The sequence below is a fragment of the Cyclopterus lumpus genome, chromosome 24, assembly GCF_009769545.1.
Source record: "Cyclopterus lumpus isolate fCycLum1 chromosome 24, fCycLum1.pri, whole genome shotgun sequence".
NCBI classification, from domain to species: domain Eukaryota; kingdom Metazoa; phylum Chordata; class Actinopteri; order Perciformes; family Cyclopteridae; genus Cyclopterus; species Cyclopterus lumpus.
In genome coordinates this window covers 7,420,669-7,446,641 of record NC_046989.1, presented here as the reverse complement: position 1 = coordinate 7,446,641, position 25,973 = coordinate 7,420,669, and the positions used below count along the sequence as shown (strand labels likewise).

Sequence of the window (25,973 nt, the reverse complement as noted above, 5' to 3'; positions counted from 1 at the left end):
AAATGTTCTAAAAAGACCCACCAGGATGCATTTTCACCACTTCTATATTCTTCCTCTCTCACAGGTGACGAGCTGGCTTTGATGACCGGTTTGATTGAGAAGATGGTGCGTTCAGGTGCCGGTGGAGAACTGTAAACGAGATCGGAGGACAAGAGGCACCACTCAACCTACTTTTGAAGGATAGAAGTCACTGGAGCCTGATCTTAAGAGGATGCTAGGTGTTCCCCACAGCTGTGTGCTGTGCTGTAAGTATTATGTGTTTGTGTTGGTTGTATAGGACATTTCCTGGTCAAATGTACATAATTGGAACAGTATAGTATTTATTTTAGGCCAGCAACTTATTATTTTCATAGTTTTATCTGCCAACCTGCATAGTATTTTAATTATGGAAAAACAAGGGATAAGTGATTAATCAATTGTCAATACTTTCCCCATTTAACCTACTGATACTTATTTGTCTAATTGATTTAGTTCTAATTTATTAATATCACTCAGTTATGTTAGGTTCAAATACATAGTCATCACGTCTCTTTCTGTCTCGTGGGAAAACGTTTCAGTTCACTCAGTCAACACCACTCACGCGAACCAATAAATTAGGATCAAGTGTAAATCAGTTTTTTCCACTCTGAAGAGAAGTGCAGCTGGAAGTGAGGCTGCCCTGAGGCCGAGCGATGGGCTGTGGGGGGAGCAGGACTGACGCTCTGGAGCCTCGATACCTGGAGAGCTGGACCAAAGAGACGGAGTCCACATGGCTGACCAGCACAGACACTGATCTCCCCCTGTCGTCCATCCAGAGCATCCCTTCCGATAACTCGGAGGCCGGCTCCGCTTCTGAGAAAACAATCAGCCCTGGTAAGAAGGATGAATTACGCTTGAGTGGACGGATTAATGAATACTTAATTGGTGTCCTAACCGGAACAAGCAGCAATTTAACTGCTGAACAAATAAATAATGCATTTATGGTTGTATGAATCAGTACTTAATTAGGTTCCCAGCACACAGCACGGTGTATTGGCAATTTCAATCTAGTGTTTTCTCATCTATATTAATCTTTTTTTGCGTCAGTTTAAATGAAGATTTTTTTTTTTTTTTATTGGGTCTATTATAAGCCGGTCTCACAACAAGCTTGGAGATCTCCGATTTATGCTGGAAATAATTTGACTGGTTTATCAATGAATGTCCATCCTTTCTTTACAATAACAGCATCACACAGTGTGTGTTAGTCTAATCTGCTTTTGCTCTACATGAAATAAATCCTGTATTTGTAACACTGTTTCCCTTTTGACACGAGAAGCCATCCTGCATATGGAAAATTAGAATGAAGATTTTTCAAAACCAGTTGCGGTGACCCTCATGAATAGATTTACGGGTTATGTATGACACAAGGATGTGTGGCAGACATTTAGAAATGTTGGTTCTTTTAGGGTTCAGTTCGTCACCCCAGCCAGCCGAGAAACAGACGGATCTGACAATAACTCTACTGTTTTGTGGGTGTGTTGTTCTTTGAAGCCGAGGGTGAAATGAATCGGGGAAATGGACATAATAGGCGACATCAAAAGCCACTGTGCGGAGACAGGACTTGGCTCTCATGGCAACAGATACAGCGGTTAGTGAAAGCAAGCGGAGGAGCCTTGATGTAATTGTGAAAACAAATTACATCTTCCATTCTGCGGATAAAACAGACCCAGAATTGGCCAAACGAGTCGGAGAAACGTCAGTTTTCGGCATTAGAATGAATATTTCTCAAATAATGTGGATAATCTCCGAAATAGTTGACTTGATATTGTCAACGTAATTAATATAATGGGTAAATATCTTATTCTCCCATCTGCTATCTGGTTTTTAAGTCGTCTACGGTGTCTACATAACTACATTTCATTTGTTTTTCTGCAAAAAAAAATAAAAAAATACTGTTATTTGATTGGGTTGGTTGGAATGTCGTCTGGATGTCCCGCCTTTTGTTTACAGCCATCTGAGCTCAAACATCTATGAGCTTCACTCGTGGGAAAAAAAATGTTTTTTAACCGGAAGTCCATGCTGAAGGTTACAAGACAAATCTGAGGTTTGGTTCTGTTCCAGTTCCAGATTTCTTTGAGGACGTCCTCCCTCTGCCGGCTCAGGCGTACCTGAAGGTCTGTTCGGCCGTGTCTGAAGCCAGTCTGACCGACGTGAAGCCCGGAAGCCCCCCTGAAATACTGGGCTCTCCATCCAAGGAGGCGGCGTTGCCGTCATCTGGCACCACGGTGCAGCGCAGAAGTGTTCTCCACACCGAAGAGATCGTAAGACTCCTGTTATACGTGAAGTGTTTAGTCGTGGGAGAGATGTGGAGGATCAAGTCGCTGGTTTTTGTTGGTGTGTTCAGCAACCGTTTTGCCAGACGAATGATTATATTGGTAATTTCTTAATTTCAGCTTCCCAAAGGTGACACGTGGATGCTATTCTTTGATCAAAACACGATATATAATATCACTAACTGAATAAATAACTTTACAGCCGACTCGGCATCGTGTTTTATAACATCCCGATCCTTTCCTTCCTCATTCATCATCAGACAAAATGGCAGGACAATCGGATGTCGACCAAGCAAGTGACCATCACGGTGACGCAGAGCATCCATCAGGTGGACAGGAACGGGAAGGTGAAGAAGTCCCTCACCACCTACGAGGTCATGAAACCCGTGGAAAGCCTCAAACAGGTGGCCACGCAGAACGCCTGAGTGCAGGGGGAGACTGTCGGAAGCCTGAACTAAAAGATGACTGATGACTGTGAAACAAGTGATGACGAAAGCACAAGGAGGACGAGACTGAACTGCACAAGATAGATCGGCGTATTGACAACATGGCTCAGCCTCAAAAAAATAAAACGGTCTAGTCCTTAATACTGTAAAATGTACTCCTCTGGTGCCTGTTAAGACAATGTCTCGCTGTGCTGTAGAACATGCTGACGTATAAAACTGTAGTTTAGGCTGAGAATATACATAACCTGACATTTTACAGTACATACGGTATCAGATCAAAAATAAATGAAGACAGGAAATAATTTATTGACACGTAAAATCTAAAAAAAGCCTTCTCGTTGCTCTTTTACAATGTTTTTGGGGATAAATATCCGTGTGAAAAGCTATTATTGCAGTATTATTTCCACGTTATCGAATGTCCACCAGCTACACGTATATTTTTTTGCTCTTTGACATCGATACGTACCAATGTCGTTGCTGCTGTGCTACAATCTAAATGGCTCAGGAAACTGAAATTGATTGTGACGATTGACGCCTGGGAGGGAGTTTGTGATGACAATGTAAACCATTGTCTTTCTACGTGGTGTCGTTTTGTACAATACAGTGTTACATTTTCTTATCCAGTCGTTCGTGTTTTCTAATGACAATAAATACAAAATAAAAACATTGATGGTCCTTCTTTTAAATTACTTCATAGTATATTTCCATGTTGAAGGAAACATCGGTTTTTCTGACAAAAAACATGGTATGAACAAATTGGCACTTTGAGGAACTGTGGTGACAAATAAATAACATGCACTATTCCGGGATCATCAAACATGAGACATTATATCTATAGAGCATGTCACACTGTGGCATCCTGTCTGGGAGCTCGCATTATGGTCTGAGTGCCCCTCTGGGGATCAGAGACTGTAGCGGCAGTTCTGGGGTCAGCTCGGGGTTGAAAGTGTGTGAATCTGTTTTTGATGGTCGTACTGCATTCGTCCTGATCTAAACGATGGCTCCTCCTTCTCCATCCACTCCTCTGCGCAGAAGTCCGGGAAGAAGAACCGGATTTCTCTTTGTGCCGACTCAACGGAATCTGGAGAGAATTGAGATAAGAAATATGAAGATGTGGAAACCTGGTAACCTGTATGTGCCCATCTGACACTGCGTGGCTGTAGGACATCCTGTAAACAGGGTTGGCCTACATATGACGCACTGAGGAGCCTTGCGTATATGTGAACACATGACGCTCAACATTACTTCCTACCCGAGCCGTGAGTTGTGTTTCGCGTGTCCGTGAGTCCAAACTGAGCCCTGATGGAAGCAGGCGAGGTGTATCTGGCTTGGAACACCTTGGTCGGTCCCATCAGCTCTCTCCAGTGGCGTATGGCGTCCTCTCTGGCTAGAACGTACGCTCGCATCGGACCACTGTGGGGGAAAGAACAACAGCCGCTTGAGTCGTCGTGAATCAGTCAAATATCATGCAAAACCATTATGCTGCATTATCTGTTCACTCGAGAGCCTCCTGGGAAGAGAGCGCCGCCATGAATACAGATCAGTTTACTGGCAGGAGGATTTCTCCAATCACTCTTGACAGCATCCAGAGAAAGGTTGTTGTGGCAACGACCGATTCCCCGCCGCGAGGAGACAAAAGTGACCACGTAATGTGATCACGGGGCACCTTTTGCAATCCAAAAGGTCCATGCGGAGCTCTTGTCAGCAGGCCACGTGGTTATTTTCAGACTCAATTGCTCAAGGGCTGTTGTCCGCTGATAATTGAAACTCCTGTTGTGAAGCTTGAGGAAATGATTCACCGGCGACTTGCCGAGCATGAAATTGGAGCACCGTCAATTGACGTGTGCCTTTTGTGTGTCAGCCCCGTGGGTTGTGTGTGTGTGTGTGTGTGTGCGCTGGGGGGATTTCTCGCGTTACAAATACATCAGACAGAACACAACATTTATTCATTCAACGCTGTCCTGGTTTTTGGGAAATGTACAAGTATGGTGGCTCACCTTGACATGAATTCAACAAGTCTTTGGTAGAAGAATCGCCCTAAGAAACAAACAAAAGAAAGTAAAAAAAGAGCTTTAACCCCTTTTCAACTCTGAAGAGCTTTACAACTATTTAAATGTGGGAAACTGTCTGACTTGGATGCAAAATCGCCTTTTGACAAGACGATGATTTTTACCTCTCAGAGTGTACGTGTGTGTGTGTGTGTGTGCGTGTGTGTGTATTCTAGTGATACAGTAAATAATGAATCACTTGTTTAATCTACAAAGCATACATATACAAATGAACACACCTGAATGTTCAGCATAAAACTTCTCGGAGTCCTGTCTCCTCCACACAAGATCTTTGCATTTAACAACTACAAAATTATTGCCCAGGATTATCTGGTGAAGAGCCTGAAAGAAAGGGAAAAAAAAGAGTTGTTTTACATTGTTTTGTTGCACTGTAGCTGATGATCACTAAACTATACCTAAATATGTTTGGATCAAAACTACATACAGGGTACTGTGTGCAGATTCCTTTCAAAATACAGAAGCTCATTTTATTCCTCTCTGTTAAGATGACAACAGGTAGTCCGCTTTCTGGGGCTTCAAAAAGGGACCTTTCACAAATATGGAATATTTGAATGATAAACAGCGCTTTCAGGATTTTAAGGCCCTGGGGCCCGTGAATCTATCTAGACAACAAATCAAGCTTCTTTACTGTTTGGTTTGAAGTTACGGTACAGCTGGTTTTACACAGGCCACTCCATTGGATTATTGTATTTGACCAGGTAAAACAATCAATGAACAAAAAGAGAAAGACACTTGGTTTAACAATCAAAACGCTTATAGAATAACTAAATAAGGTAGATAGAGTCTATACTTAATACTATTCACACTTTATTTCAGTTTGTGAAGTGAATGGAAAGTATGGGAAAATTACTTTTAATTCGTTCAAAATTGTTTCTATGCAATGTATATTGATCAAATAATTGGAAAATACATGTTATGTTTATATTAGGTGTTTTGTTGTGTTCATGTATTGCTTATGGTGTGTCTATATTTTGTAGGAAAAACATTAGTTTGAAATAATTAGTTTTGACTATTTATTTTTGAGAAGGCAATATAAGATGTTATTGTTCTATCCCTTGCAATATAATATACAGAGGTGAACATGCTTCCTGTTTATCTGATATCACTGAAGACTCACTTGTCAACGTGACAGCGACAGCCCTTTTTGCAGGAGAGGATATGGATAAAACCGATGAAGTAGTGTACATAAATAGGTTTGGAGACGGTCTCTAATAAGAGAATAAAGGATGGATGCAGGACTCACTCACAGTGAGGTGGTGCTCACCTCTAACATGACCGGATGAGCCACAGCATCTGGTTTGATTACCGCCAGGGTGAGCTGCAGCACTTTGGGCAAGCGGGGAGCTGTTAGTAACATCGTCTACAGCAATGGACACAAATGTACGTTATAGATTATCAATCATATATAATTACAGTGTGCAAACCGCAGGTATCTGCGGACACGCAGCGTCAGCTTCACGGTGGATCCTGCAGCTTTAGCGTTAATTGTTCACCATGAAATGTGCAAATACAGTGAAAACAACACAAGCAGAGATGCATTATTATTATTATTTTATTAAGATGCTGCCGATTTAACTTAAGAAAACTGAACTGTTCAAGCTCTGAAATATGTCCGTCGTTAAAACATAGTTACAGATAACGTCAACGTTACCAACCTCTGTCCAAAATGACTGGTCAGTTTGAGGAGAGCACAGCAACGGGTGCCGCCATATTGGAGCCAATACCAACTCTAGTAAAAATACTTTAATATAAACTAAGTCTCTAGTCGGCGTCTTCACGCACAAGTGATTTTTATTACGTTAATGTCACGACGCACCGTGATATAAACGGGGTTTTAACGAATGGCGAATATGCAGCGGTCAGTCCGCTCGATAATATTGTCCCCGGAAACTAAACCAGCACACGAGGTTCCCACTGCGAGGGTGACGCCAAATGCAAAAAAAAGAAGAAAAAAAGCATTATGAGGTCATTTGTAAAGAGGGATATTTAAAGTAAACTAACCATAGTTAGAGGAATTGACCGTGTGACACAAATGAGTATTTTTACCTTGAGCTTCTGTGATTAAATAACCTGTATGTGGTGCATATATAGCTTTATTTTCAGTGTGATTGATTCAGATATTCTGGTGGATCAACAGGTTGACGCCAGTAAACTTGGGATGTTTGGTCCAACTCAAATTCTTTAGGACATACTATCTTTAGTGTGAAATAAAGGAGATGGAGCAAAGTGGGATTAAGTGCCTTGCACAATGGCACTGCAGCAAAGTAGATTCCCTCCATATGCTTGAATTTTCATCATCAAGTTCACTGCACTGACCTGCCACATACATGTCCCTGCTCCCGAATACCAAATAAGAAAAAGAAGAAATGATCATCATCTGTTAAAAAGATTGATGATTGTGGTTCTTTATTTTTCATCGTCTCTGTAAAATACAACACTTAACATACTCACATTTTAAAAAGATCATTTTAAAATAGAAATGATAAAATGTACAATAAAACAGCCTTCCTTTTTCATGTGATATCCCATGTATTCACCATGTAATTAAAAAAAGAAGTATCTTGGTTGATGAACTATGACTCCTGGAATAAAAGGGAATTGCTATATTTGTATCACACGGTCCTCAAATTGTCCTGTTGGGACTTTAAAGTGAAATTCTGCGAACAACGCAAGCAGCCATCCTGACAACAAATTCACATTTCCAAATGAACAACATATAACTTTTTGTGTTACAGTGTGAGTGTAGATTATGGTTGGACAGTTGATGCATAGCTGACGGTCTCTGAGGAGAGACAGCGACATGACAGATACGAGCAGGGACCAGAAAGAGGGAGATGTTTGAATGTGGAATGTGATCAATGTGTGAGATCAGACATACAGTATGAGTTACAAACACTGAGCACATTCCAGCAATGCAAAATGGCCACACCCTTGAAAAGAGGAGGTTGTGTGTGCGTGTGTGTTGTGTGTGTGTGTGTGGTCATTTGACATTCAGAGAGAATAGGAGGGAAGAAAGGGGGATGGATGTCCCCACATAGGTTTCTCCCACCTGCCCATGCCATGTGACTTAGGGTGACTCCACAGCTGTTACCGTCCATGAGGGGGATGGAGAAGACGAGAGGAGGTGTTGGGTGGGTGAGGAGTTGAATGAATATAGCATAAAAACCTATACACTTATGTACAAACTGTGTACAAAGTGTTGTGTTATTATTCATTGTCCAATGATTACCACTGGTGGAGGCACTCCGATCTTTAAGTAAAAGTATCAATACCACAATGTGAAAATGTGAATTCATTACAAGTACAACTCCTGCTGTTAAAATCCTACTTACATTAAAGTATTATTAGCTACATATTCATAAAATATTAAAAATACTTGTTTGCAGGGGAAAAAAAGGCTCTTGTGATTAACGTTTCATAATAAATGACATATGAATACTGATGCATGCGTGTGTAAGTAGTATTTTACTGCTATAGCTGGTCGAGGGCTAGTTTTCATGACTTTATGGTTAAGCTGTTTACCAAATTAGGGGTCCGGCCCCTCTCGGGGTCACAAGATGAATCTTAGAGGTTGTGAAGTGATTCATAATGGGAGAGGAACGAATAGTTGTTCATGTACTGGACTTCTCTCTAATCTAAACATTTTTGTGAACAGTTATTCAAATAAAAACGTGAGAAGCTAAAAGAGGGTAATGTATCTGCGGACAAAAACCGCGCAGTCCTTTAAACGGGATGAACAGGTTTGAGGATGGAACAGAGACCGCCGTTGATCCCTGCTGACACTTGCTTCAGACATCCTCAGCTGGGTGGCTGATTCAGCTGATCCCCCCACGCTCTGCCCACCATGAACCTCATCTCTTGTTTTATCTCTGTGTCACTGCTGCTGCTGCTGCTGCTGCTGCTGCTGCTGCTGCTGCTGCCGCCGCCGCTGCCGCCTCTCCTGCAGTTGTCGTTTCCTTTTGGTGGGAGACGGGCAGCTGACTGACGACCCCCACCGGCTCTTGGGTGTCCACAGGCTGCTCCACATTCATTCATTCATTCAGCAGGAGCCCCAGTAAAGGATCATCTGTAAAATATGTTCCATGTAGTACAATGGGGAACTTGTAGAAGGGTTGGAGTTATATGATCTATAACTATATATGTTGTTAATGTATAAGAGATGTATGTTTTTCACAAACTGGGCTAAAGTAAGTGGGAGTGATAATAGTTCAAACATGGGTTTTAAACTTGATCTTAAAACAGAACTGACGTGCCAATTACTGAATACATTTAGTATTGTATTTAGTTTGGTAACACTTACTTTTACTGCTCCCAGACTTTCCTGTAACATCCTAAAACTAGATATAACAAAGTTATAGGGAGGTTGTGTGTACTTTTTTTTATCAAGGAAAGTCATAAATCCACAACTTCTCATAAAGTCACTGCACCTAACACAACTTTTTCTTAAATATTTCTTTACTTTCCATGCTAATAAATGATAAGGCAATAACAGACCTGTAAAAAATGTGATCATATATTCTTATATGTGATTGTGGAGATGTTCATTTTACCACGCATGCTTTTTACTGCTTGTATGCATATGTATATGGATGTATTCATATTGTAGAACATGTCACTATTCTGCCTTTTGTTTGCACTGAAACCATTATTATGTATTGTTAATACTGTTGATTCTGTAAGTTCTGTACGTGAATTATGACGTCAAACTTCTTTGTATTTATCATTATTGACGAGAGTTCAGTTTCCACTTGTTATAAACAAACAAATTAGCAGTATTTTAAATACAATGTTCAATCCCATTATACTATACTATAATATACTTTAATATACCGTTATAAATGTAAATCTAGGCTGTTCTCCTTATTAGCCTTTTGGGAATGTCATTGCTTTATGAATAAACTTGATTCATTATAACATCCCTCTCTCTCTCTCATGCCTTTTTAAAAAGAAGTGTACCTTATTTGTGAGAAGATAACACATGCTCTCGTTGGACATGTTTACTCTGGTGTACACTGATCCCCCACATTGCAGCTCACCTGTCACGCGGTCACTCAGAGGCTGCCTTACCATTCATTACAACAGGGCCATTTAAAGGGGGACACAATGTGACACCCACCATCCTTTCATGTCCTAATTGTTTGGCTGGTGAGAAAAGTCAGGGATGTGTTTCCTGTCAGAACATCTTTTGGGGCTTCAGTAACGGATCAGAGCCTAATTAGGGTGCCATATTTCAAGAAATCTATAGGGACAAACCTTAAATGTAATCATGAGGTGCCAACTTTTGTTTAACTACATGGCCAATGTGGAGATGTGTTTTAGATTGTAACCAAACAGCTTAAGTCTAATAGATAGAATAAGTTGTTTTTGCAGTCCTTCATTCTCAAATCTAAGAAACTCATAGCATCCGTCTAAATGTGAATCATGGGAATGAGTTGCCTTCACCTGTCCATCACCTGTTCTTTCTTTTAGCCTAAATGCTGGTGACCTTTGACCTTTCCGCTCCATTGCTTTACCACACGGGACCAGGCTCCCTGCAACAGCTGTGTCAACCTCAGCCCTGGCAACTGTTGTGCCCGGGGAAGGACAGAGCGTGGCATTAATGTCAGACTACGTAGTGAGTCAGCAACATGAGACCACGGCGTTCACTTTTACATGTTGGTTTCTCATTGGAGCATTGTTATCCTTTACCAGTTTTACATTTGAGATTTTACTTCCTTATATAGTGGAAGTATCCCCCCACCCTTATGCCTTACATGCAGCATATTGCTGCTCTTTGCTCTAGTTACCTCTCACACAGTTTTCGTTTTTTATTCATTGCAAAAAGCCTACTTTGCAAATGGAAACATTATTTGTGAACATAACCCCACTCTCTAACATCTCAAAACATATTATCCGGACAAAATCGAGACAATAAAACATTGATTAACACAGGAGATGTTGAGTAATAAATAATTTCTGTCAAATTGTCAAACTGTCCACCTCCCATAGGGAGTTTCCTCCAAAAATCAGGGGAGATCTGCGAGGTTGTCACCATCTCGTGCACATACAGGACCTGATCTGGTGTCAGCTGTCAGTTTATTTATACCAATAGATATGTTGTAGAAACTGCTCTGGGGTTAGTCAGTCTAACTCCTACCTGCTGTCCCGAGGGAAATTATTTCCTCGCGCCAAGAAAAGTGTGTTGTGACCTCCCCAGAAGCAGTGGGACATTGGCACCGGGGTAGATGGGTATGACAGAGGGGAACAAAGTGATTAGCAAACGGGCGCCCCGGTATGTGAACACGGGATAAAAATAACCTCCTGACCCAATTTGTAGATAACATGCAGCACAACCGCTGGACCCCTGTGCTCTCTTCTTCCCACATTGGCTTGATTGTTCTTCAAAAAATGAACCGCAAACTTTTAAAGTCGCGAAATCTCAACGTTGAGTCTCGTTTGAACTTTACAGGCGCATGTTTTGTGAGTAGTTTTCATGGGATTCATAAGATCAATCGGTAAATGGCCACCAGACGGATGATTGGAACTCGAATAAATTAAACGGATGAAAAAAAGAAGAATCACAGAGTAAAAATGAGACCCTGTACATGACGCATGGCACATGATGAAAGAGAAGCAGATGATGTAGATGAGAGACTTTGGCTGAACTGCTTGTCGGCCTGTGAGCCAGCTCGTATACGTGACAGAGATCAGCTGTTCCGCTTAGAGGAACAGCGGGATTATTATTTGTGTCTTAACCATTGTGTCCGGTGTGAGCGATCAAGAATCCACTCAACGACAGAGGTCATCATTCCTAGCACCCAGATATAGCTGGCAAGGCCTTGGTGCATAGCTGACATTAGTGGAAATGTTGCATTTGTGATACACCCTGGCTCTGGGCCATGGGAAATATTGAACAACTGTCGAATTTAGACAACATCCTGTGGCGGACAAAAAACGGGAGCTACGAAGATGCGATGGAGTTGCTATTTGTGGACGGCGGGTGTCTCGAAAATAGCGAGAGTTTTGAGTTTCAATATAAGCCCCCCTCTCTTAGCTGGAGCTTTCTGTGAATGAGGCCCGGGTTCCTATCACACCCAACCCCAGCGCTGATTTTAGAACACAGGTGTTGACCTTAGTGGAGCGGCTTGTGCTGGCAGTAGAGGAAAACGAACCCCTGAGCTCGGCCCGTTTGCCTCTGCTGTAATGGTATAATCACTGTATGGTCACACAGATGCTTCTAAACAGTCTTATAAGGGTCTACGGGTTCTATATGATCAATGAGAAGAACACATCTGATACGTGTAGAGCTGAAAGTTTCATAATGGTTGACGGAAATGAGTTGGATTGGTAACTTTTAGTTGATTTTTTTTTTCAATTTTCTTTAACCAATATCTTTGATTTTTTCCCCCCTTTCCTGCTTATATTACATTCAGTGTTGTTTTGCAAGTGTCATGGCGGCAGGACGGTCACCTCGTGGCCTGCCGGAGAATTTATTGCTTGTTTTTATGGTGCCACACGAGCACCCATATAACTGAGTCGCACTCCTCACATATCGTTGGCTGCGCTTCATTAACGGAGGTTTTACGTTACAGTTTATCACAGGATTCTCCACGTTTGGTGAGGCGGATTGATTTGTCACAAAGGTCGTCATCTCAAGACATCATGTCATCAAAGGAAAATTGACAGAAGTTACTAAATACTTTCGCGACAGTCACTTTTTCCTCCACTGCAAATGACACAATGAAACTAGAAGTGCGTAAACCCCACTGGGATGAAACTCAACCTTGGCTTCAGCTGTGACTTGTGGCCTGCTGTAACTGCTGTTTCGACTGTACCCCCAAACCCAATAAAACACGCCCATTGTACAGTTGCTTCCTTGTTTCTCTGTATCCCTCTCTTTCTCCCTTTTTCTTTTTTCTTTTTCTCCAAAAAGGAGCCATTGACATTGGGTGTAAAATAGAGGCAGGGGTGGGGTGGGGGTGCGGGGTGAACAGAGGAACGGTGTAGGGTGTAGGGTGTCTCGAGCCCAGTGCGAACAGCTGAGAGGTGTGATTTCACAGGCTGGCTCCCCCCTGTCAGGGCCCTGATTGGGCCGGACAGGAGGCGCAGGAGAGGCCCGGGCTTCTAAAGGACACCAACAGGTGGGAGGCCGCTTTGGAGGGGGGTGCTCCTGGCGGGATAGAAAAGGCCGATCTGCAAGACCTGTTGTGGGCACAATCCACCGGGCCAGATATGGAGGAGGATGGCTGATCGCAGGATAGCTGAGCCGAAGAGAGCAGAAGGGCAGGATGAAGTGGGGAGATGGTTCTCAGGGAGCAAGGGGAGGGGGGATAGTCTGAGAGGAGTTTTGGCTATGAAGTGTGTAAAGGGCAGCAGAGTAAGGTTGGTCTTTTCTCTGTGTTTTTGGTCACAGTGTTCCTTTTTTAATCTCCGCTTTTATGACCAACAACTTGTTGTCGGTACCTTTTCTTCTGTATTGGCAAATGTAAAAGGTTAATATTTGACATCAACAAATGGGCAATACAGTGACGAGGTTCTTGTTCACGCATAAGTCTTCCAGATTCAGACCCTGCATTTTGTTTTTGTGTCCGATACAGTTCTGTTGATTTGCAAAGCGTCAAACCAGTTGTCAGATGTTTTCTGTAAGTTTTACGATAGACGCAACACACCAGGCAGAGCCTGACACCTCGGTCAGGTGAGGGGAAGCTGAGGTGTAACACAGGAAAGAAGCATTCTCATCACAGTCTAACCAAAGAAGAAGGGCCCGTCTTTCCAATGTGTCATTTGGTTTGGAGCTGGTTGACTTAGCAGCGGTTAGTTTATTAAGGAAGTCACCACAAGACAGTGTAGGAGAAGCTTATTGAAGCTGCTCAGCACAGAAAACCACAAGAGGAGACGCAACAGAACTCAGTTGAGGTGAGTAAAAAACATTTTCAATGGATTTCAAATATGATTCCTTTGAACATTGATTTCTTATTGTTCCTGTTCTTTAAAAAGGACATTATCACACAGTTGTTGAGATCAACACGACTTGGCATGGCACAATGTTTAGGAAATAGTACGAATTGTGACCTCGGTGTGCTGGAAATTTGCCTTGCCCTCCAGAGTTATTTATCACAAGGGATTTAAGCATCATTACATTGACATTGCTTGGGCTGGTATTTAGCAGTATTAATAATTATTGTCAGGGAAAAAAACATGTATTTAAACAATTGTTCTTCTTTTAGTGTTTAGACCCTACTTGTTGCTTGTATTAGACAATAACAGTAGGGAAATTAATCTAAAATAAGCAAATACAATACATACTTGATTCCCCTTCTGTCAAACTAAACTTTTAATTTTTGTGGCGCAGATGCTCTCTTTCGCCCCCATGCTTCCCGCTCGCTCTGTCACAGTTAACCATTCTTAAGCCGGTTGTTCCCGCTGCTCTGCAACCGTGACTATGAAAGGGCGCTTTGTGTCCGAGGAGCGGTGAATCCAGTTGTTGCCCCTTGCGACGACATGCTTCCTTATATACCCATATTAATACACCACTTATGGAATGTAAGGAAGTGTGTGGTTTCAAGGGGTCTTGCGCACCAACCACACTGGGAAGGAGAGACACACTGATCCTATTTCTTTACCTAAAGTTTATCTTTTGAACCGAATGATTATAAAAGATGGAGCTTCGTTCAGCATGATTGTCTGAGTGCGGCCTTTGTCTGTTTTATGAGCTGAGTGGGGGAGGTCAGGGTTCATGAGCATGTGTTGTTATGTGTGGCAGGACAACAGGTGAAAGGCCTTTTCCCTCTCCTTCAGCTCAGCCACATGTTAGCATTACCCTGTGATCGGGTCTCAGGGACCTTTTGAAAAATGCCTGCCCTTCCCCAAGGGCTGACAGTCAGGGAGGATTGACAGACCACAGCTGTCACCTATTAAAGCAACCGCAGGACTTTCAAAAGAAGAAGAGGGGAGGAAGGGCAGAACAGAGAGTGAAGGTTTGCTCCTGCAGGCTGGATTCGGAAGGAAATAGGGTGATGTCACCGGCTGTCAGGGTTCCCAAACCTCTAAATAGGAACTATCTGCTTGGTTTCCACTGTGACACTTGTTTCTTGTGTTGTATGTGTCAGTAAAGACTCAGTGATGATATTCTTTCTCTCTCTCTCTGTGTTTCATCAGGTGAGGCTGAAGAGGACATGACCGCCTGACCGCTCGCAAATGATGCCCACCTTTCATATCCTCTTTTTCCTACTCCCTCATTTCCTTCTTTTTCTATGCATAACCTTCCCTCTCCTCCCTCCTCACTTGCATGCCCCGTCCGGCTCTCACTCGCTCTGCCTCTTGCAGCTGAAGCAACACACCTTGCTGTGGCTGGTCAAACGGAACCAAGTCAGGTGTTTCTGTGAGGTTTGGTCCCCTTCAACCAGCTACGGCGTCGTGAATTCAGTCAGCGTGGAATCAAAGACACAGTGGCGTTGTGGTGTATGCTGCATACTTTAGAGGTGGTAGTCTACTGACAATTATAGATCATTCTCTTCAGTCATTTTGTGTTGTTTGTTTCCTGTATGGCAATGGATGTTTGATGAAGCTAATAAACGATTACTGACAACATACAGTGGTGAATTAAACTTCTTCTCAATGTGTAAAGTTTCAAAAACATTAAATACTTGTAAAATACAGGTTTATGAGTTTTGTCCATACCAATTCAAACTGTATGTGTGCAGAGTTTTTTCTTGTTTTACATTTTTTTTGACAGTAGGTATAAAATGTGAAATTTCTCTCCAACTGTACAGTTAAAGTCTGAAGAAAACATTTTTTATTGCACTACTAAAAACTCAATTAATAGGTGAATCATACCGAATGCGCATTGCAAGCAGCAAAAAATGCCTCCACTAAAAGTAAAACTTGACTTGTATAAAAGGAAATGAGACTGGGTGAATGTAATAAAAAATATATATATATATAAAAATAATAATAATAATAATAACGTTGTGTGACTTTTGTACACCCTATTTTCCATTCATATGATTATTTTGTGAGATTATTTAATTTTTCCTTCAGTAAATTTAAAAAAAAGGCAGTGCTGCAAATGAAAGTGATCATTTGCTTCACAAACAAGTAAACAAACAAACACAAATAAAAATAATCCCTTGTCTAATAAATGCTGTGTGGCTAGCTATCGCAGTATATTAAGCCTTTTTCAGATATGCTTCTCATTACATACATGTGATTTGCACCATAAATGCATAAACTACCAAAATCTAATTATCTGTCTTGAATCCGCATCCTCTTTTATTTATTTGTGTGATTCTTTTTATTTATTTATTTTAAACTCTTAAGTCAAATTATACATCACTTCAGAGTCTGACAATGGACCGTGAATTTATACCAGATGACCCAGACTGCCTCCACGATTCACTATGATAAGAATCATGTTGAGTTATGTTTTGTGTTTTTGGTGATAACAGTGGAAGGCCAACAAAGTTATCTGTTTAAAGAAGCAACATTATAGAAATTGCAACTGAATTGAAAATGCAACTCAATTTTCATATTTGTATTAAATCATGGCTGATACTCCTGTAGACATGCCTGTATTTTGTCAATCAATCAATAAGCAAAGGGATTCAGAGTAAAAAAGTCATAATAATTCTTATGCTATACTTGTGTTGCTTTTATGAAAGAGATTATAAAGATAACATATTTAGAGTTGTGTAGAAAATTGCAAGCAACAATGTATGATGAGTAAAATGAGCATTAATCATCTATCAATATATTACAAATAAATATAAGTAACGGTCACAAGGTGGTCATTGTGAGCAGTAGGTTGTTACACAAGTGTGTAGGTGCTGCCACCTGAGGTGGAATATACAAGTAAAGCTAACAACAAACTAAGAACAGCTACCAAAATAGTTAATACAAAATAAATGTAATTAAATGTAATTAAATCGTGTGATGTTACAGGAAAACGCCGTTAAGAATGACAGTGATAGCAGCATGATGTTCAGCCACTAGGGGGCGATATAAGGTTCCCGTGGCGGTAGTTTCTGCACCAACAGAGGAAGTTAAGCAGCATCGTAAACATGGCTGACAGTGGAGTGACAGGTGAGTGCGGGAGTGTGTAACAGACACACTTTATAACGGCTCACAGGTATTTTGATAACTTAACGGTGGGCGCAGCGACACAATGCGTGTCGTCGGCGTTTCGTGGTCTTCGGGTTTGGGTGGGAGCAAAGTTAATTGCCCCTGTGCGCGTGCTGCTAACTTTAGCTTTGCAAGCGGTGCCGTTGCGCTATCAGGAGGCAGCTCGCGTTATTGCATCATTCTTTTTCTAGATTTTAAACGAACAGAATAACTCAAAAACGGTCTGTTTGAAGTCGTCGCCGTTCCGTGCGGATGTCGGTAGCCGACCGGGTCCCGTGACTGGCTTCGTTAGCGTGACGCAAACCTAGCAGGTTACAAACTGTATAGAGGGAGCTAACAGCATCACCAGAACTGGAAGCTAACTGAAGGCTGCTGCTGTCATTACAGGCGTTAATGTAATAATAATGTAACCATCCATTGTTTTACAGATGGTCTTTGCGATACAGATGACATCGAACGATCAAAGGTTGGTGTGTTCTTGTATTTGGCCTCATAGTCTCAGTATCGGGCTTCCTATTGGGGCTTGACTGTCTCCTCTTGACGCGTTTGCTCAACAGACTGAAGGCAAAGAGCTGACCAAAGAGGAGAAGCAGCGGCTGAGGAAAGAGAAGAAACATCAGAAGAAAATCAAAGAGAAAAAAGACGACGCGGCTTCACATGAAGATGAAAAGAAGAAGAAGAAGAAGAAAGAAGAGAAGCCTGTCGGTGCAGCTTCCCAGCCTCCAACACAGCCCTCACAGAAAGGTGACTGCACCATTAATTATTCAATTGTCGCTTGGCACATTGCCATGCAGTGAGCAAGAGATGTTTCCTCTAACTGTGATCCATCACTGTAATTCATCTTGACCCTGACCCCCCCCCCCCCTGCGGTGTCTCCCTGAACTCCTTCAGTAGCGCCCGCTCCTGCACCGGTTCCTGTGCCTGCCTCAGAAACTCCTGCCCTTGCAGATAAGCCAGCTAAGAGTAAAGCGGACTTGAAAGCAGAGAGGAGAGCTCGGCAAGAGTCCGAGAGGGCCTCAAAACAGGGCAAGAAGGGGGACGTGGGGCAGCCGGTCCCCACGAGCAAACCCAAAGCACCGCCTAGTGAGCTGCAGCCAGGTACTGTAGTAGCCAGTAGGCCAGCATAAGTAGTCACGATCTCACATTATACACCATGTACTGTGGAGAAAGTCACACTTTTTCTATGTGTTTCCAGTGGTGAAGAGGCTCCCAGAACATGTCCAAGTGGACAACCCAGACGTTTTAAAGAAACTGGCAAAGAAGTTGGAACGACAACAGGTTAGCTGCTTTATGTGTCATCTTTAAAAACGTTGAATCTTGAAAGCATGCTTTGTCCGATTCAGCACAGCTTGCCTTGACACAATGAGCATGCACTGCCAGTCACAAAGATTAGGCCCGCCCTTAGTTGTAGCATTTCTTTTGTTAAATCTCAAGCACTAAACTTCTTTTATATGTTCATTGTAAATATCTTGAAAAGGAAAAAGAGACAACTGAATTGAGGCATGTTGGTGACTCGTGCCAATCTCTAACTAACATTAGTTAGAAATTGCCTGGATCTTGGTTGTTTTCGTCTGACACCTGTTGCAAATGACATACTATTTAATGTGTTTTATTTACTATATAATTTGCTAGCGTTGCATATTTCTGACAAGAAAGTTATTTATTATTCATACTACTAACTAACCTCTAAATCCTGCTCATTCTGGATTTCCTGCCTGCTAGCTGCTGACTAACTGTCTCAGTTGACCAGATCAATGGTCTCAGATCAAAGTTCATCACTGATCGTTTTACTTGCCCTGTTCTGCAGAGTTCTCTATTTCCATGCAAGCTTTCATGGATATATTTTATCATATGCCGTTCATTGCCCCCTGCCTTCTCTCTATTCTCAATTAATCTTCTCTTCTGATTGGATATCGGACTACTTTAAAGACAGCCCGAGTCTTCCCTGTCCCCCAAAAGCCCTCCCTAGATTCCACCAATCTAGTTACCTACAGTCACATTTCCAAACTTCCCTTAATTTCTTGAAAAAGTTAACGCTTCTCCAGCTGGTTAAAGGACACAATTTCTTTGCTCAATTTCAATCTGGCTCCTGTTTAAAAACATAGCGCTGAAACCTCACTGCATAAAGTAACGACATTCTCATGCATGTAGATGGAGGTAAATATTCCATTTTAGTTTTTAGCTCTAAATGCATTGGCTTCTAATATGAAACTAAATTGATTTCTAAATTGGACTGATTACATTCAAGGTCTTGCATGATCTGGCCATGCATGTATAGCAGAGTGGTTAAGCCCCTATTTGCTCGTTTCCCCATTCAATTTAAAGCTTTTTGTTACAGATTCTCTAATCTTAGTGTATTTACAGCAAGGACAGTTCAGGAAACGTCACCTACAATCCTAAAATGTGTTAAATTGCAGTGTGTGTGTGTGTGTTGATCATGTTTTGTGACTCGCTGCAGCCTCACATAACCACGACTTCTAACTGCATGTGATCATACCTAACATTTCTTTCAGACGCCAGGGTGCAATGCTGCTACAAATGTCAAGGTCTGACTTTCTTAAATCTAAATGTGTGGCATTGACATTCGTCTAGTTTGGTTTGTTAACCTGTAATTATTATCGTACTCTGGCAACTTGTTTGGTCCATTGACCCAGAGGTGGTGTGTCGGTTGCATGTGTTCGTTTGAGGAGTTGATAACGTGTTAAACGTATAGTTTTTGTTTGTGGTGATTACCGACGACACTGAGCTGTCAGCTGTGCAGGTCTGTGGTTGCCTTCCATACCGCTGTGTTTGTATTTGGAGAGTATATTTTCAACGAAATCATACTTAATAAAAAAGTGGGTTTCCTGTGTTGTTGAAGTATCACTAAATGATATGTGAGAGTAGCCTTTGATTCGTGTGGGGGCCGTAGCTCATGTGGAGAGTGGTCGTACTGTATCCACAAGGTAGGCGGTTCGATCCCCGCTCTCCACATAGTTATATAAATTCTGTTATTATTGCACTTATTGTAAGTCGCTTTGGATAAAAGCGTCAGCTAAATGACATGTAATGTAATGTAATGTAATGTAATACAATTCACTTCTGTTGGAACGTTTGTTTCTCCTTGTGGTCACTGGAAATGTGCGTCTATGCTTGTTCTGTGTTCATTTCAGATCCCACTCCGGTCGGACTACGGCTACAAAGTCAGCCTGTTTTCTCATCTCCACCAGTACAGTCGGAAAGCCCCTCTAACACAGCAACTAGGGTAAAATGACAGTGTACTGTGTGTATATAGTACAGTAGGTTATTTATGTAGTGCCAATAATTTGTCCTAAGATCTTAAATCCCCCTTCATTGTTGCTGACTGCTTTTGTCTTTTGCAGCATTCCCTCCACAGTCATCCATCCTGCCATCGTTCGCCTGGGTCTCCAGTACTCGCAGGGCATTGTGGCTGGATCCAACGCTCGCTCTGTCGCCCTGCTGCATGCCTTCAAACAGGTACAGAGCCCTGCGTGGTCTGACTGCATCACCATCCCATTGTCCTTTTTTCATACGACTTCGCAACCAAAACAAAAGGTTCCATTTGTTTGGTTTCTGTTTGTCGTCAAGTATAATGAACAAGCTGTAGGCACTCCTCATAGCCATAAGTGTGGTTGCAATGTTGTTACTGGTTCACACTCCTTCAGCTGCTCCATACAAAGTCAAGCCAGCAATACAGTCCCGTTTCCAGTTTTTCAAGCGATGCACTTTAGCTCCTGGCTGTCCTTCCAGCAATGCAGCTCAGCGCCAGATTTTTAGCAACCTGACATATTGGGTTTAGCAACACTTAAAAAAAAATGTGGTTAGATTTAAAGTCAACAAACTAAAGCAAAGTTGTTGTTTTTCCCCCCTCCCTTCAGGTAATAAGAGACTATACGACGCCTCCAAACGAGGAGCTATCGAGAGACTTGGTCAACAAGTTGAAACCTTATATCAGGTATGATGAATCTGATTCCTAATGAGAATGTTATTACGGTTCTCTTAATGTGTCACAAAATTACATGTTACTGTTTAACACATCCAATTGTTGCTTCTGTCTTATTTTCCTTGCAGTTTTTTGAATCAATGTCGCCCTCTGTCAGCCAGCATGGGTAATGCAATCAAATACATCAAGAAAGAGATCTCCAATATTCCTAGTCAATGCAAAGAAGAAGAGGTTATTGTCACACTTTTTTCTTAACCAGAGATCATAAACTGAACATGTTGTATATCCCATAGATACAATAGACTTAATGTTACTGATAGTTTTCATCTCCTTCATGAATTCTCTCTTTCTCCGCTTAGGCAAAGAGCAAACTGCTGAGCTGTATCGAGTGCTACATTAATGAGAAAATCATCCTTGCTGCTAAAGCTATTGCCAAGTACTCCATAGAAAAGATCAGTGATGGAGATGTCATCCTAGTTTATGGATGGTAAGTCTCTTAAAGCTGACATGCAAAGAAAAAACATTTAGTTTAAATGTCATGAATGTGTGTGTTTAGTTCCAGCTGTACAGATCAAGAAATGCAACACTCGTGCTTCCACACCTACTTTTAAACCAGTTGTCTCTTCCTTTTTCGTGCCTCGCCTGTGACACTTCCGCCTTCCTTCCACATTCTCTTAACATGCACCACCATCTCCTCTTCCATCTCCTCTCAGCTCGTCGCTGGTCAACCACATCTTGTGCGAGGCCTTTGAGAAGAAAAGGAAGTTCCGTGTGATCGTGGTGGACAGCAGGCCCCGACTGGAGGGCCGGGAGGCCCTGAGGCGCCTTGTCCAGAGAGGCATCAGCTGCACCTACGTCCTTATCTCCGCCGTCTCCTACATACTCCCAGAGGTATATTTACCCAAAGAGTAGCCAAAGCAAAAAATGTATTTTCCCTGTTTTCTTTTATGTGTTCGTCATTAATGCTTTGATCTTGGACTTCCATAGGTATCAAAGGTGTTCCTTGGTGCCCACGCGCTGCTGGCCAACGGTTACGTCATGTCTCGCGTGGGGACGTCACAGATAGCTCTGGTGGCCAAAGCCTTTAATGTGCCTGTGCTGGTGTGTTGCGAGACCTACAAGTTTTGTGAGAGGGTGCAGACGGATTCCTTCGTGTCCAATGAACTAGGTATGACGGCTGGTTGGGTTTGTTGAAGTGCTGCTTTTTGCTCACGTTTTACCTGTGTATTAGCGAATGAATCCTCACCTGTGCTTTCCAGATGATCCCGATGAACTCATTGTGACCCGTAAAGGGAAGACCCAGCTCGAGCACTGGCAGGAAGTGCCCTCGCTTGGCCTGCTCAACCTGGTGTACGACGTGACGCCGCCTGACTTCGTGGACTTGGTCATCACAGATCTGGGGATGATCCCGTGCACCTCGGTTCCTGTGGTGCTCAGAGTCAAAAACGTGGACCAGTGAACGACCTCCTGCTCTGTCGGTTTCTGAGTTTCTTTTGATGGGAGAGTTTGACTGCTTGCACACAACACAAAATATCGTGCTTTGAGCATGCAATAAATATATATCTGAAATGGCAAAGGCTTTTTTTAAAACAGAGTCCATGTGTGTTTTTATGGGATTGGGTAATTACAGAGATTTTTTTTTCCCTGGAGGTGAGGAGGGTAGTTCTGTCTTTTTAATATTGGGTAAAAGCAAGATGTTTTATTAGATCCATATTGTGACTTTACAAGTGAAGATTTAATTGTCCGTATTTGGAGCACAACAATTCCACTGTGGTAAACAACATGCACTCATTGCAATTTTAAATGAGCTAGAAATAGCTTCCTAATTAGACTCGGAGCATCTCTAAAAATGTTATGCGAGCCATAAAATTCAGCCGACTAGTTTTTACAGGCTGGATCAATTGAATAAAAGAAAATGGTCAAACCAGGAATTTTTTTTGGTAAAGGATGTCAGATGTTTGGCCAGTGAACACATGTGCTCACATGCTCCAAATCACATTGGCATAAATTTGTCTTGAACACAAGGAGAAAAAGTTTCATTTGCTTGTATGTGCATGATGTGGTGGTAACTCAAGCAAAGCAATATATTTATTGTTTTAAATGTTTTATTAGCACCCTGAATGAAAAAGTGAAACTCACTAGTTTCCTCTTGCAGTAGAAACACATGTAGTCACAGCATAAAAGTAAACATACTTAAGTCCTTTAAACTACTTTTCTATTTTTTTTCTTTTTTAAATATAGCTTTATACAGCAAATCTTCATTTTGATGGTTCACATCATGATTCACAGAGTGAACCCGACTTAGTTTTTGTAGAGTAAAGTACACATTCAACATGGAGTAAACAATTCTACGGATGTCCTCAAATGTGCAGAAGGACACGTAGTTCCATCGCGTCAACTCACACATTCAGTGCATGTTTGGCACAATTAACAGCAAGCAGATCCTCAGAATTTTCTGACACACAACCAATATTATCTCTCGTCAGTCTACTACATTTAAAAAATAAAATTATAAATTGTAACTATTGCCAAATATTTAAAACTTAGAGAAACATGTTGAAATATATCTCAAATTGCACTGATTTAAAAAAAAGAAGTAAAATGCCAGTTATTAAAATGTACCTCAATAAAATTAAGTAAAAATGTTTAAAAGAAGCCTGGGGTCACCTCAGACTTAGTGTCAGTACGTTGCCTTTCAGTTTCAGCTCAGTCGATCATTGCAGTTAAAGAAGTCGATTGCAGTTCAGCCTCACAGGGACTTGGCCTTGCGTCTCTGCGTGAGCCACAGCAGGAAGGAGATCACAGCTGTTGACGCCCAAAGAGACCCAAACACCAGGAGACCAGGGAACTCCCCCTATTCACAATGGAAGTAAAGACATAACTTTAAATTAGCAATAGATTCACCAACGTTAAACTTGGTAATGAAACGCATGAAAGATTAAAATCAAACCTCTCGAAGACACTTGTATCCATGAAAGTTGTCCGCACAGCTGCACTCAAAGAAGCTGGGGCCATAGGGGGCACAGAGGGAGTTCTCTGGGCAGTTTATGGCTGAGGATTGTTAATAATTGTGAGACGAACGGTTGTCAAGTGTTAGCAGAAGGCTACTGCAGTTTTAGATCCCCTGAGTCACAATGGAAGGGTATCAGATGGGAACTTACACAGCTGGCCAGTCTGGTTGCACATATTTTTCTGGCCTTCACAAATGCGATTTCCCTCTGTGACCTCCACCTTTTCCCAATAAATGTTGCCCCCTGGACAAACTATGTCTCGTGGCAAAATCCTACAGACACAAAAAAAAATGCTTTATCAGAAGCAGATGTCATAGTTCAGTTTTTGCAAAAGAATACTTACACTTGATTTAACTCAAGAAATCCTTGAAATGCCGTGTCGCTGATGTTGACAATGAGATTGAGTGAGAGGTCTCTGAAAAGCAAACATTTTTGAAAGTTAAACAAACACTTCCTCATGGAGACTGATAATAAATAAGACATGTTCAAATATATATATATCAGAAGTGCTCTTAGTGTGTACTTGTGTGAGGTTAATCTAAGTTCGCTCCTTTTTCTTTTTTTCTCTACTAAGAATCCTTTTCTACTCAGAGTAGTTGAAACATGTAAGTGCTTCCAAGTAGTAGCAAAAGATTGTATTTGCTGCTAGAAACAAAAACTTTCTTCACTTCCACACCTAAAGAAACTTAACACTAAAAACATTCTGGAGGAATCGCCCACTTACGTCTCTTGAGTGCAGCAGTGCAAACGTCTCCAACAATCTATCATGTGGAATCAACATGTCCATGTTTGCCTTCAAAATAAGCTCACGAGTCACGGTCTTCATATATTCTGCATGTACACTATACTGAGTGTTGTGTAAAAAGGCATGAGACTGTAGAAATTGTACATACATTATTAATGCTGTTGATGCTCCATGAAGTTCTTCCACGTGAGTTAGTGAACAATTGGACAGATCCAACCTGATGCAAAAAAAACAAAAACGATTTCAATTAAACAAGTTACAGCGGCAAATTGGTATTACGTTGAGACGAAGATAACATCTTATATTTATAGAGCTAGGACTATATAAAGATAAAATAACTAACAAACTACTTTTTGACTTTGACCCTATCCACAAGTCATTTATCGAGATGTTCCCAAACGTGTTCTCGATTTTCGATAGACATTGAAGGCAACGCTTAAGTCTTACCCAATGATGTGTTCAGGGTCGCGTCTGTTGTCATGTTTCAAGCAGCAGCGTCCGTCTATCCGACCAGCGGACGCGGAGCAAAACCGACCCACTGCGGTGCCATTGAGGACTGCGCCGCTGCAGAGCTCACATACCTGTGATTACAAAGCATTACGAAGGAGGAAAAGAGGTTTTAAACAACAATATATCGGGTCATCTCCTCGCTGGCACCTGAAGCTAACTCGCCGAACATCCACCTAAACTCGCTGTTTGTGTCATTTACCTACTTCTAAAAAAGACCACAGCGGTTATATCACCACATACAAGTCTTACCTGCAGTTCATTCAGTTGGTAACTTGCGTAAAAACATGAATTAAATATAAAAACAAGCACCACAGGTTTAAACTGGCTGCACCCAGCTTTCATTTTCATCGACTGAAGTCATATGACTCCTGTAACGGACATGTGACCGGAAGCTGGTCCAACACCACAACTCTAACTAGATGTTGCGCTGCTATTACGCATACTATCAATTTAGCGCATTTATAGTATCTGATTATGGAGTGACTAATACGCGTGAACCCATAGAGTGCGTGAACCCATAGAGTAAGCATCTAGCTTGTCTATTTCTGCAGAAAAAAATACTATATTTCTAAATAACTAAATTTGCAGCGAATCAAAAACCCTTATTTAATGCTTTAATGCAATCAATGGATGCATGTAACGCCTTCAATTCATTCGACTTTTTTCTCTCCTCATTTCTAATCTATTTATGACATAAGACCAACAGTCAACGTAGCTTGTCGCATTACAGACCTATTTCATAAAATTTCTAGACCTGTTGACAAAATCTAGACGCATTTCTCTCTGACTGTAATGCATTTTGACTGCGCTTTCACTGTCACTTTGGGTTGTACCAAATAAAGTGTGTAATGTAAGTTGG

General features: G+C 41.7%; 4 protein-coding genes across 5 annotated transcripts; 2 read left to right on the top strand and 2 right to left on the bottom strand.

Moving 5' to 3' along the window:
* Positions 1 to 671: 671 nt before the first annotated feature.
* On the top strand, positions 672 to 2,716 carry baalcb (BAALC binder of MAP3K1 and KLF4 b). The gene is made up of 3 exons (XM_034528155.1): positions 672 to 852; positions 2,080 to 2,279; positions 2,552 to 2,716. Exons 1-3 carry the CDS (start codon positions 672 to 674, stop codon positions 2,714 to 2,716), a joined length of 546 nt encoding a protein of 181 aa, XP_034384046.1.
* A 307-nt stretch (positions 2,717 to 3,023) lies between these two features.
* On the bottom strand, positions 3,024 to 6,669 carry nme6 (NME/NM23 nucleoside diphosphate kinase 6). The gene is made up of 6 exons (XM_034527708.1): positions 6,462 to 6,669; positions 6,071 to 6,166; positions 5,025 to 5,127; positions 4,735 to 4,774; positions 3,990 to 4,150; positions 3,024 to 3,818 (listed from the first exon to the last, which is right to left on the bottom strand). The coding sequence occupies exons 2-6, from the start codon at positions 6,161 to 6,163 to the stop codon at positions 3,667 to 3,669; spliced, it is 549 nt and encodes a 182-aa protein (XP_034383599.1). The 5' UTR covers positions 6,164 to 6,166; positions 6,462 to 6,669; the 3' UTR covers positions 3,024 to 3,666.
* Positions 6,670 to 16,777: 10,108 nt separating this feature from the next.
* eif2b4 (eukaryotic translation initiation factor 2B, subunit 4 delta) lies at positions 16,778 to 22,424 on the top strand. Of its 2 annotated transcripts, none has more exons than XM_034528020.1 (13): positions 16,778 to 16,866; positions 17,334 to 17,371; positions 17,463 to 17,649; positions 17,800 to 18,003; positions 18,101 to 18,183; positions 20,058 to 20,149; positions 20,268 to 20,382; positions 20,784 to 20,860; positions 20,977 to 21,079; positions 21,208 to 21,335; positions 21,562 to 21,739; positions 21,836 to 22,016; positions 22,108 to 22,424. In XM_034528020.1, the coding sequence occupies exons 1-13, from the start codon at positions 16,845 to 16,847 to the stop codon at positions 22,305 to 22,307; spliced, it is 1,608 nt and encodes a 535-aa protein (XP_034383911.1). In that variant the 5' UTR covers positions 16,778 to 16,844; the 3' UTR covers positions 22,308 to 22,424. The 2 variants fall into 2 exon arrangements, with proteins under 2 accessions (XP_034383911.1, XP_034383910.1); XM_034528019.1 differs by having other exon boundaries at positions 17,797 to 18,003.
* Positions 22,425 to 22,935: 511 nt separating this feature from the next.
* On the bottom strand, positions 22,936 to 25,499 carry atraid (all-trans retinoic acid-induced differentiation factor). Its single transcript, XM_034528416.1, has 7 exons — positions 25,364 to 25,499; positions 25,052 to 25,185; positions 24,753 to 24,821; positions 24,203 to 24,274; positions 24,010 to 24,131; positions 23,799 to 23,899; positions 22,936 to 23,702 (listed from the first exon to the last, which is right to left on the bottom strand). The coding sequence occupies exons 1-7, from the start codon at positions 25,460 to 25,462 to the stop codon at positions 23,598 to 23,600; spliced, it is 702 nt and encodes a 233-aa protein (XP_034384307.1). The 5' UTR covers positions 25,463 to 25,499; the 3' UTR covers positions 22,936 to 23,597.
* Between the last annotated feature and the right edge of the window lie 474 nt (positions 25,500 to 25,973).